A 12029-nucleotide genomic window follows, 5' to 3' on the forward strand; every position below is an offset into this window, starting at 1 on the left:
AAAAGTGGCAGGCTTTTACAACGGGCAGGAGAAGTAACAGGCTCTTACAATGGGCACTAGAAGGGACAGATTCTTCCAACGGTCAGTACAAGTGGCAGGCTCCTAGATCGAGCAGAAGAAGTGGCATGCTCTTTTAACAATAAAAGGGGCAGGCCCTTACAACGGGCAGGAGAAGTGGCAGGCTTTTACAACGGGCAGGAGAAGTGGCAGGCTCTTACGAGGGACAGGTTCTTCCAACGGGTCAGTACAAGTGGCAAGTTCCTAGATCGAGCAGTATAAGTGGCAGGCTCTTATAACAGGCAGTAGAAGGGATAGGTTCTTCCAATGCTCAGTAGACATGGCAGGCTCTTACTTCAGTAAAATGAGCAGGCTCTTACAACAGCAATAGGGGCATGCTCTAACAACGGCCAGTAGAAGTGGCAGGCTCTAACAATGGGCAGGAGAAGTTTCAGGCTCCCACAAGGGGCTGTAAAAGGGACAGGTTCTTCTACCGGTCAGTACAAGTGGCAGGTTCCTAGATCGAGCAGTATAAGTGGCAGGCTCTTATAACAGGCAGTAGAAAGGGACAGGTTCTTCAAACGGTCAGTACAAGCAGCAGGCTCTTAGGTCAGGCAGTAGAAGTGCAACGGTCAGAAAAAGGGGCAGGCTCTAACAATGGGCAGTAAAAGGGACAGGTTCTTCCAACGGTCAGTTCAAGTGGCAGGCTCTTACAGTGAGCAGAAGAAGTGGCAGGCTTTTACAATGGGCAGTAAAAGGGATAGGTTCTTCCAACGGTCAGTAGACGTGGCAGGCTCTTACACTGGGCAGTAGATGAGGCAGGCTTTTACAACGGGCAGGAGAAGTGACAGGCTTTTACAAAGGGCAGTAGAAGGGACAGGTTCTTTCAACGGGTCAGTACAAGTGGCAGGCTCCTAGATCGAGCAGTGTAAGTGGCAGGCTCTTATAACAGGCAGTAGAAGGGATAGGTTCTTCCAACGGTCAGTAGACTTGGCAGGCTCTTACTACAGTAAAATGGGCAGGCTCTTACAACAGTAAAAGGGCAGGCACTTACAACGGGCAGTAGAAGGGACAGGTTCTTCCAACGGTCAGTACAAGCAGCAGGCTCTTCGGTCAGGCAGTAGAAGTGGCAGGCTGTTACATCGATCTGAAAAAGGGGCAGGCTCTAACAACGGGCAATAGAAGTGGCAAGCTCTTGCAACAGTAAAAGGGGCAGGCCGTTACAATGGGCAGGAGAAGTGGCAGGCTCTTAGATCGGGCAGTAGAAGTGACAGGCTCTAACTACAGTAAAATGGACAAGCTCTTACATCAAGCAGTAGAAGGGACAGGTTCTTCCAACGGTCAGTACAAGTGGCAGGCTCCTAGATCGGGCAGGAGAAGGGGCAGGCTCTTATAACAGGCACTAGAAGGGACATGTTCTTCCAACGATCAGTACAAGCAGTAGGCTCTTAGGTCAGGCAGTAGAAGTGGCAGGCTCTTAAAATGGGCAGTAGAAGTAGCAGGCTCTTATAACGGGCACTAGAAGGGACAGGTTCTTCCAATGGTCAGTACAAGTGGCAGGGTCTTAAAACAGTAAAATGGGCAGGCTCTTACAAGGAGCAGTAGAAGGGTCAGGCTCATATTACAATTGGCAGTAGAAGTGGAAGGCTGTCACAAAGGGCAGTAGAAGGGGCAGGTTCCAGCAATGGTCTAAAGACGGGATAGACTGCCACAATAGCATCTGGTAGAGCTACAGGCTCCATTTGTAGCAAGGTTGTCTAGTCAAGCATACCTTTCTATTTATCTAGTTCACACGTCCAGGTTGCTGATTAAGGTTTACTAACCTTTCAAACCTTTTGTAATCTCTTCGCACTTTTTTTCGAGCATCCTCTGAGATCCTTCGCTCTTTCCTTTCCTAGGTTCTTCTGGTTCTTTTAATCTCCCAAATTCAGGCGACATGTTCATGAATATACAGAGTCTGAATGGGGATTCTTACCAAGGGGCCCAAGTTGGAGCCAATGTGCAATCACAGGTAGGAGAGACGCCCCTGAGTCATTCCTCAGCGCACCTCCCACAGCTACCATCAAAGTACATGCAGCAGCCCAGGGTGTGCACACAGTTGGCACCAACTCGGCCACCCTGGTCTTCCGGGTCATTTGATACTCTTGTGAATGCCGTCGGCTCTGACTTGAGTGCTCGGGGAGAGAAGTCTTGTTTGAGCTCCAGAACCTGTTAATAAAAGCATATAACTGTTAGGAGAAAGGTTCTGAGTAATGAGTGCGGCAAGGTAATGCTATGCAAACGGCTGTTTCCTAGTTTTATTGTAGCATTTTTGGTGTATATCTGGAGATTATCCGTTGAGTGGGCAGGAAAATTGCAACTGCAATTTCAGATTTGGAAGTTTATATAGTCCTAACACTACTTTGAGTAATCTTGTATGAAACTATAGTCTTTCTGTAGGAATAAATGGCTGTATTTTGTTGGCTGATAACAGTTTTTTGCAACGCCCAAAGCTAAATACAGGGTTTAAGAAAACTAAGATCTGGGCAGGGTCTTTCAGTAAAGCAGCATTTTTCTGCATATGCCATAGAACTGCCATGGAAAGGACAAGGTGCTCACTGATTTTGCTCAACTAACATTAACACTAAATATAAGGGGAATGTCCAGTTTCCTTAAAAAAAAATTAAAAAAAAAGAGAGAACAAGGCCAAGATTGCTTATGCGTTAATATGACACAATAAGCACTACTTACCTTATTACGCCCTTACTGCTTCAACACTGCCTCTCCACTACTCTCCGGGAATTGTCTGCAGTGGTAACGTGCTATAGACATGATGTCACATCAACCCTGCAAAGAAAGACCACAAAGGAGAGATGCTGTTGAGTTGGAGCGGTAGTAGGTAAGTATAGCTTATTTTATTTTAAAGCATAAATGCTTGACCCCAATTTTTATTGAAACTAAACAACCCCTCTACATTTGATTCAACCCTGTAGTGATTCTATCACTGATAAACAGCACCTTCCCCCTAAGAGTAACTAAACTTTTTTTTTATTTAGTTATCCTTCAGGCATTGCAAAGTTGTGAGTTTTTGTAATGTCCTTCATTTCCTTATTGTGCTTTCTTCCTTACCAAACAACATGCTGCAGTTACTTCACTGCCCAGTTCATGCTCCTTCAGAAGCTGCTTTCAACTGCTGCTCAGTGAAGATCTGTAGACTATTTACAATGAAAGTATGTTGAATCTGTGCCTGTGCACCGCACCCGGTACTCTGACATGGGATATTGTTTGCATATAGTGTAAGGATCTTGCTTAGCAGCAGTTGAAAGCAGCTTCTAAAGAAGCAGAAACTGGCCTTGTGAAACAGTTTGGAAGAGAATGAAGCAAAATAAAGCATTGATGAGCATTGCAAAAACATTGCAAAAATATATAACTCTGCTTTTCCTGAAGGATAGATAAATTTTAAAAAAGTTTACTTTAACAAAAACCAGTCAATAAAAAAATATTTTTTTTAATATTTCCTATTAAATAAATGTGAAGCATTATTACTGAGTTGTACTGTTCCTCCTGAATATTTATGAATAAATTGACAGCTGGGTGTTACTGATTGTGTGTGACACGGTCGTCCCTGATAGGACATTTTTACACTATACAGCAACACCCCCCCCCAACTGGTAACACCCAGTTGCCAGTTAATTCATACATTTCTAGGAGGAATAACGGAGGAACAGCTCAACCCAGAGTTGTGAGACAAAAGTTCTGTCGAATTATTTAATGAATTTAATCATTTAGTAAAATAGACATGTCAGCAGAAGTGACGTCTCCTCTCATATGTCAGTTCTGTAGGCTCAGGCAAAGCAAAAGTGTCTCTTCAGCGAAAGGAACTTACAAACATAGATCTTAGTCTCCTTAATCTCTGTGAGTTTATTTCTTTCTATAAAATATATTCCTTTAAAGGGGTTTTCATACTTCAAACATGTCTGATAGTTGGGGGTTGCACCTATTTGCAGAATAGGCGGTCTCCATTTTGGAAGTAGAGGAGAACACTCACGGCTCGGGGTGCATCGCTGATGAGCATTAGGGACATCGTTGAGTTTTTTGTACTTGCAGACATGCATCTATCATACAAAATACAGTGCTCAGACATGTAATCAAGTATGCCAAGAACCGGTCAGAGGAAAAAAGTTATAACCCCCATGTTTTCCTGTACCCTATAGGTGGATACGCTTCGTCATGTTATCAATCAGACGGGCGGATACAGTGATGCCTTGGGAGGGAATTCATTGTACAGTCCACATCACCTAACTGTAAGTACGATTAATGCAGAGCCTCAGTCATCAGGTATTAATATGCTACATTGGGGCTTTACCAGTTTACAGTCCAATGATAACTTATTAGGGACGCAATATTAAAGTAAGGCTTGTGTAATACGGTCATCCAAAAAACCTACACCCTATATAATGCATGCAGCACCCATCCAGTTACACCCCTTTCTGTAATTTTTAATTTGGCACACCTACGGGTGAGCCACGCACCATAAAGGAGTACTGCATGGACGGCGCAGCAGAGGGGAGCTTGCTTCTCCGTTGTATACCAGTGTCATTCTGTGCAGGCGTCAGTTTACACTGGTGTCACTGAAAGGACGACATGATATAGTGAGGAATACATCAGTTGACAGGGACAAACTGTGACCAATGGATGTTCTTGACTTTATAATGGGTTTCATCAGGATCATGTTGCCTTTTTTTCCCCCCATCATTTTGATGGCAAGTATAGTGTCACATAGAATTGCAGGATCAGACTACACGGGAGTTTTGGTTGTCTGTAACCATGGAGACACATAAGTCTGCATAGGAGGTGAGGTCCCTGTACACATTAGATCGGTCATTAGGACCATAAGCAATCTGTCCCGAATCCTCTGGCAGTAGCTTAACTCTCGGAGAACAAAAGGATCAGCCCTTGAAATTCAACAGACCGGATCCTTCTCTGCCGCAAAGTCATCTGTCTCTGAAAAGTCCCCCATACACATTACTATGTCGGCCCATCCCAATAAAATCAACACGTTTAGACAACTTTGGCCTAATTTGTATGAGCGCTTTCAAACTAGGTAGATCTCTTTCAAAACAGTATTTCTAAGTAATTACAACTAATAAATGAGCAAAACAAATTTACATTAAGTGCTCTCCACACCTCAGATGTAATGGGAGGGTTTTTGAAGGATTTTGCTTCTGTGCCGATCATTAAAGTGTTAATACATGGAATAACCAAAGATCTTAGATGGTCCCTGTATAATTATGCAACTACTAATGGGCCCAGTATACAGCCCAAAAATGACACATACAAACACAAATACCTCTGGTTCTTTCTGAACTCGTAGATATTCTGACACTTCTGGTACCCGTACCCACCTGTCGAAAGTCAGGGAAACAACATCATCTTGAGAGTCGAAGTCCATTTAAATGGGTAGATTCCTGCCAATAATGGTTGACACATCGATGATCTAACAAAGCGATTGGCTCTCATTGAACTCCCCATTGAACTCCCCTTTACGAAGACCAGTGCAAACGGTAATGGTACAAATGAGATCTCCATACTGTTTGCAGCACATCTCCTGTTGCAGGATAATTTTTAGACTTCATAGTAGATCTAGTCGGCCAACGAATGAGCGCCAGCTGGTTGGTGACATGTTTACCTGGGTCAATAGTTGGGAGCAAACGTTCTTGCTAACGCTCATTCACCTACATGTAAAGAGGCCTCCAGCTTGATCTGGACATTTAGGAAGGGGATCCTTAGTGTTATTAACCGTTTTCCTAAAAATACACTACAGCCTCTTCTTATTTCGATTCTTCTCTATTAGTGTGCTGCCGCCTTCACCGATAAATACCATGTCACATCACTGGAGCCAGCCACATGACAAAGTCAACTTCTCCCTGGTAAACTTTAAAGAGCATTGAAGAGCAGACATTTTGTAAGATCACTCGCTATTTAGCACTGAGGCTGTCCTCCTCGGGAACGTTACAGTAGTTGTTCTCCTTTACTCACAGGAGACAAGCAATAAAGTATAATATAATAGGAACTTGTAAATGTCATCTGCTTAGGAAGTGGCAGCATTAGATATTACCGCACCGCTAAGGTCTCCAACAAGCTGATCGTTTCAAGGCTTGTATTTTTTTTTTTTTACATACCGCTTGGTTCTAGTAGACTATAATATTTAAAAGGACACTAAAATATCATATCTAAGGAAAAAAAATAGCACTTAGTCCTCTTTGTGTGCTGTAACACCTCCACCACTAGGAGTGCCGTTTTACTATATTGAGCAGGATTTAGAGGACACATACAGGTGACAGAAATGTTGTTAAAATCAGGACAGTTAATGCACATTAAAATAATCCATAGCAGCAAAATGGAGGAAATGTTAAGAAATCCCATCCAAAAATTGTGATCACATCATGCACACAACATCAGTTGTAATATACGGTGATTTCCTCCCTGCTCAGCGATTTCTGCCAGCCGCACACCATTGTGACGATGGCACGTGTGCCACACTGCTAACAGTTTGCGGTTTCGTTTTTTAGCTTAATTTGTACTGGTGACTAGCCTAGGCGTATGGGGGTCTCACCATGGAAGACAGTGGTCTGTTACCTCACTAGCTTTAATTAAGAAATCTTCCCATTGCTATTAACAAGTGCAGAGAAACTCTAGAAAATAATTCAGTTGTTAACTAAAAATACTTAAAAAGATATTCTCAAGTTTGAAAGTTATCCCCTATCTATTTGACCTGATTGCCAGAGATCCCACTGCTAAGTGCCACAGAAATCCAGAAAGCTGCAGCTCTTCAGTGTGAATGGAGCGTTGTTCGATTAATAGTACTGCCACTCCATTCATTCCTATGGGTGTGCTGAAGACCGGCCATCTGACCATCTTCTGCACTCCCGTAAGAATCGATGGACTGGCAGTGCACATGATCCATCACTGCTCTATTTATACGGGGCTCAGAAGAGTTTTCGATGTCGGTGGACGTCCTCAGAGGTCAGTAAGTCAGTATTCTCTCTCCCATAGATAGGGGCTAACTTTAAGACTTGAGAATACCCTTTTAAAGTGTGTAATTTAAAGGTGTAGCCCAGGACCTTAAAATAGATCCATAAGATGTGTGATCGGAGATTGATAGAAGGAGTGGTGCCAAGCTCCATTCAACTGATCTACTATGTAAATGAATGGATATTCTGGCGCTGCTTACTTGCGCATTGGGAGGAGGGCTGCTGGTGACGTCTTGTCTACAGATGCCTATCGGGACGCACGTACGATCAGCAGGTATCCCAAGTACTAGAATAGGGCAGGTGCATGATAAGTGCTGATCGTGCACACGCCCTAGCAGATGTAAACAGGTGCACAATACCTGCCGATGGTGCAGTGTCTCGGCATGCAACGGGAGATGTGGAAGAGGATGTCTTTTTAAAATGATTATTGCGTGATCGGGAGTGGTCCAAAGCCCCCCAGGCTGCAGCAGATCATCGTTAAACGTGACTCTTACAGGATGGACTCCCTTATGTCTCACCTGTATGAATCCAGCAATGTGCATTGTCGCTGTGCAGATCACTCTTTGCCTCTTTGCGTGTCTTTACATCCATCTCCTGTATTGCAGTCCAGTGGCAAAATGCATCAGACTAGACGAGATATGCAGACATATTAAACATCATGCACACAGCCATACCATAAGACAACTACTGTATATTATAATGCTCCATATTCATTGTGCCGGGGCTTAATAAATACGTCCTCTTGGCTAAATCGTACCGACTCCGGCTGAGTCAGGCAGCCGCGTAAAAAAAATCAAGCGCACAATATCTCGCTCTACGCAAACGCCAAGAGTTGTATTCCCTCCCTCCGAGTGTCAGTCAATATTAATGATTCCCCAAATGATTGAAAATGTTGTGTTGGAGCTCGGAGGATTGGGGGGAGCGGGCGGCCTGGGCGATCATTAAATACGCAAATCGTTTGCATTTGATATATCAAATGGGCTCTTTGGTGTGCGGGGTGGGGGGGTTATAAATAACTCATAATAACCCAGAAGAAAATGTCTGAAAGAGGCTTTTAGTTACCATGTTCCTTTTTTTTTTTTTTTTTTCATTTAAAAAACATCCCGAAATGCTTCAGAGAGTTTGCAAAAATCCTTATCAACATGATAAAATATGAAGCTGTTATTGCCTGCAGCATTATAGCAGACATGAATTCCATCTTTTCTGATGAGGTTTGATAAGGCGCTCTCTTATAATACACCGCGTAATCTCAAACCACCAGAGGAAAGATTAATTTATTTGCAAAAAAAAAAAAAAAAATCTGCTGGGAGAGGAGGGGGCCAAGAAAAAAAAAGAAAAAAAGACCCCTGACGGACGTGGTCTCATCCAGCCGCCGCGAACGGTAAAAAATATTACACATTTGTTGTTTATAAATTAGAATGAAAAGCCATAAAGGACATAGGGGAAAGAGTGATAGGTATTATGAGTGATAGATATTACATAGTTGGGGCCTGGCTGTCGGGAAGCGAACACATCGCTATAGATCAGAGCTGTAACACATCTCCACATCGGAGGCATCGGGCTTAACCCTTAGCATGCGAGAGGGCATTTCAGGACAGGAAAACTAATGGATAACTGCTAATATGACAAAAACATCCGCGTTTGCCTCCTCTTTCTCATATAATATGCCATTAGTCGCCAGGCACAAGAACAATACATTACGTCTCTGAACATTCGTCATAAAGACTCTGGATAATTGACATTATAGGGAGAACGTCCTAAACCGAGCAACCTTGTATAAATTAAATGGAAGCAGATACTGAATTCCCGGCAGTCATTTGGTTTTTTAAAGGAGTTTTGTACTTTTTACACTACTTGGACTTTATACTGTGTCGTTGCCTTCCCCCAGAGCTGAGCTCTTAAGGACCCCCCTAATATTTCTTAACAGTCAGTCCTAGTAGCCCCCAGAGATCTCTGCCCGGCATATTAGCTATTAGACACAACAGGTAAGATGTGAAAATCCCGTAACACCATTTCTACTTTTTTTTTTTTGCAAGAAATCCTGTTGCGAACACTTACTACAGAGTCAATGGAAACCTCCAGAGCAGCATTCACCAAGCCATCCACTCCACTGACCATTTCAGGAGTGATTCCTTCCCTGGGACCGGTCATCTCCATGGTGGACAGAGGGTTATGACTCAATTCTGTTAGATCTTTGGCCACTCGCATTCGCCGACCTGTCAGTCCTTAGATTTTGTGAGATCCAGCCTAATTCAGATATAGCACTAATGTTGTGAGACAGACGCAGCTGATAAAGAAACCTGTCCATCCACTACAGCAAGAAGACAAAGACCTCCATGAGGCTTCATTCTAGATCGGGTCTTTTTCGGAGTTCTATTGATTAGAAAAGCCATTTTCCAATAATTTATGACTGAATTCTGAGATAATGTGGAGAGTTCCTTATTCAGGACCCACACTTATTAGCCAGAGTAGAGTGGTTCACCGTGTCTATGGTGAACCCCACGTATCTGCATTACACAGACACTGATTTTACTAGGCACGGTGTAATGCCTGATTCTCCCTCTGGGGGCATCACAAGGGAATTACATATTTGTAATTGATTATGGCTAATTGCTGGGGGTTTCGGCTGCAGAATTCCTTGTAGTCAGCTCACTTTAGGGGACCCTTTTAAGCATGGTCATGTATTATGTTGTGTGTGGACTTGTACAGAAAAAAAGATTCAGCAGATGATAGATTTGGCACAATTCGAAGCGTCCTAAATCGATCACCATGGCACATGCTGGATGATTAATTCAGGACGCTTTTGGTTGTTTGTTTTTCTTTGGTCGAAGGTGATGCATCTTAACTGTGCCTTTTAAATAGGACCTGTCACTTGCCATAAAGGTGTAATATTTGTTTTTCCACCTGGTGTAAATCCTGCTGTTCTCCTGAATCCGGCGATGATTTTCTTGTTCTCCTGTCCCTCTCCGTTCCAGAGATATGGCTCCTTTTTCTTTGTATATAAATGTAATCTTTTATTTTAGCCAAATGGGTGTGGTTCTCAGCTCATCTCAGCTCATCTCTGGGCGTATTCATAAAGCCTACACCCCGTTGGCTATAAAAGACTACACAGGGAGGAAGTAGTCATATCTCAGGAATGGAGAGGAGCAGGAAGAAAAGAAAAACATCGCTGGATTCAGGAGAACAGCGGCATTTACACCAGCCAGATAAAAAAAATAATAATCAAGTGATGGTCCTAAGTCACCCTTATGCCAAATTTGCTATATCATGTCAAAATTCTTTAGAAAGTGCTTAATAAATGTGAATTGTTTTCTTTTCAGGCTAATGGAGGGTGGCATGAGGCGGCAACCCCTTCTTCTGTCACCTCCCCAACCGAAGGGCCCGGCAGTGTGAACTCTGATACCTCTAACTGAGCGGCCCATCATAAAGCTGTGCATCCAGCTCTCTGGAGGGACAAGGCATCACGTTGGGTCTTTATTCAATACTTCGTTAAGCAGATTCCCAGCTCTGAAGGAAGAAGACCTTCCCTTTTCCGATAAATCTTCCTTTCTCCGGCTCGGCGGCGCTGCTTTGCCTGTTACCAATAAGGACCCGCACACACAGCCGCAACGTCCATCCCAGCTGAGACAAGCTGCTGCATTTCAGTACCTTTTTTTTTGTTGTTTTTTTTTGCTTAATCACCACTTTGAAAGCACTTTATCTAATTGGGCCAAGGCCTGAGTTAGAATCTGTGAAATGATCTCCATGTCCCACCGGCACTTTTTAATAAACGGCTAAAACTGAAGGAATGAAGTAGCAGCAGCAGCTTTAAAAGGAGAAACGTTTGCATGTTTGCCTAGAATATCTGGGGTTACGGCGAAAAAGACATTTTACACTTTCCAAACCTCCCGTAGTTGATGATGATAAAAAATTTTTTTTTTTTTTTTTTTTTAAATCTTGCTCGTTTTCCTTATATGACACATCAAAAGATCTGTGAAGATGCATCCACTTCTACAGGGAAGAAGAAACGCACACATCGAATGCTGTTAACGTGTCATTTCACCAGAACGGACTCGTTAACGAAGCCCTTTCATGTTGTCATGTATTGGCCAAATTTATGTATTTTTTTTTTTTATTTACTGGTATTTATTTTTTTTATTTTCAATTTTTTTTTTTTTTTTACTACATTGTGTACAAAGTTACAGAATGAGGGAAAATTAGGGTATATACAATTTCCAACAATAGAATATCAAAAAAAAAAATCCGTGGTCTCCATAGGGAATAGGAATAATGATGTCATTTCACTTTGCCAATAATCTGTTACACACCCATTATGGCTCATAGATCGGATAGGACAAGAAAAGGGACATCAGGTCCCACAACAACAAACCAAAGAAACGTTATCAATATGGGATTTATGTCTTGTTTCCATGGGTCATTTAATATGTTCAATGTTTTATTTTTTTTTATTTTTTTTAATTTCTGGGATACCCTTTAATTACCAGTTGTATCTATTGATTTTTTATTTTGCTTAGTGATCATCAACGTATTATTAAGCGAATGCATCTTCAGCAGAATTTTCCTCCAATAAATGCAGTAAGATTTTCTTTTTATATTAGCTTTGTAAATATCGAGGAGGGTCATGATGATAGGAAAGGGACCGACTTCCCTATGTGGTGTTTTACAGCAGTGGGTTAAAGGCTGTATAATAAATTGTCAAAAATCTGCCATTTCTTGTGGCAAGTTAAGAAAAAAAAAAATACAAAAAAAAAATGTAAATATTGTAGCAAAAGAGAAATTTATACATCGTCACCGAGCAAAACGGCTTTATTTACCTCATTAAAGCTCATAGGAACCAACAGACACGTCACACGTAGATTAGTCTGCCCACCTACTACCTCTAAATAACACGCGTAGTACGTCTAACTTTCTATCATCGTGTCATTACGGCGGATAGGGCCATGCTGGAATGTATAGTAGTGCCACCGTGTCGTAAATCGAGATGGGCGAATAAATCCTCAGGTCCCTGGTCCAGCGGAC

General features: G+C 42.4%; 1 protein-coding gene across 2 annotated transcripts in view; it reads left to right on the forward strand.

Moving 5' to 3' along the window:
• The window catches only part of PBX3 (PBX homeobox 3), a 281245-nt gene extending 269510 nt beyond the window's left edge, over positions 1-11735 (forward strand). The window contains exons 7-9 of one of the 2 annotated variants that reach the window (XM_069748508.1): positions 1896-2008; positions 4191-4280; positions 10331-11735. In XM_069748508.1, coding sequence (XP_069604609.1) covers positions 1896-2008; positions 4191-4280; positions 10331-10423 — 296 coding nt within the window. In that variant the 3' untranslated portion in view covers positions 10424-11735. The remainder of the gene's footprint in view (positions 1-1895; positions 2009-4190; positions 4281-10330) is intronic. The other variant, XM_069748509.1, reaches the window with a different exon arrangement.
• Positions 11736-12029: the final 294 nt, after the last annotated feature.

The sequence above is a fragment of the Ranitomeya imitator genome, chromosome 2, assembly GCF_032444005.1.
Source record: "Ranitomeya imitator isolate aRanImi1 chromosome 2, aRanImi1.pri, whole genome shotgun sequence".
NCBI classification, from domain to species: domain Eukaryota; kingdom Metazoa; phylum Chordata; class Amphibia; order Anura; family Dendrobatidae; genus Ranitomeya; species Ranitomeya imitator.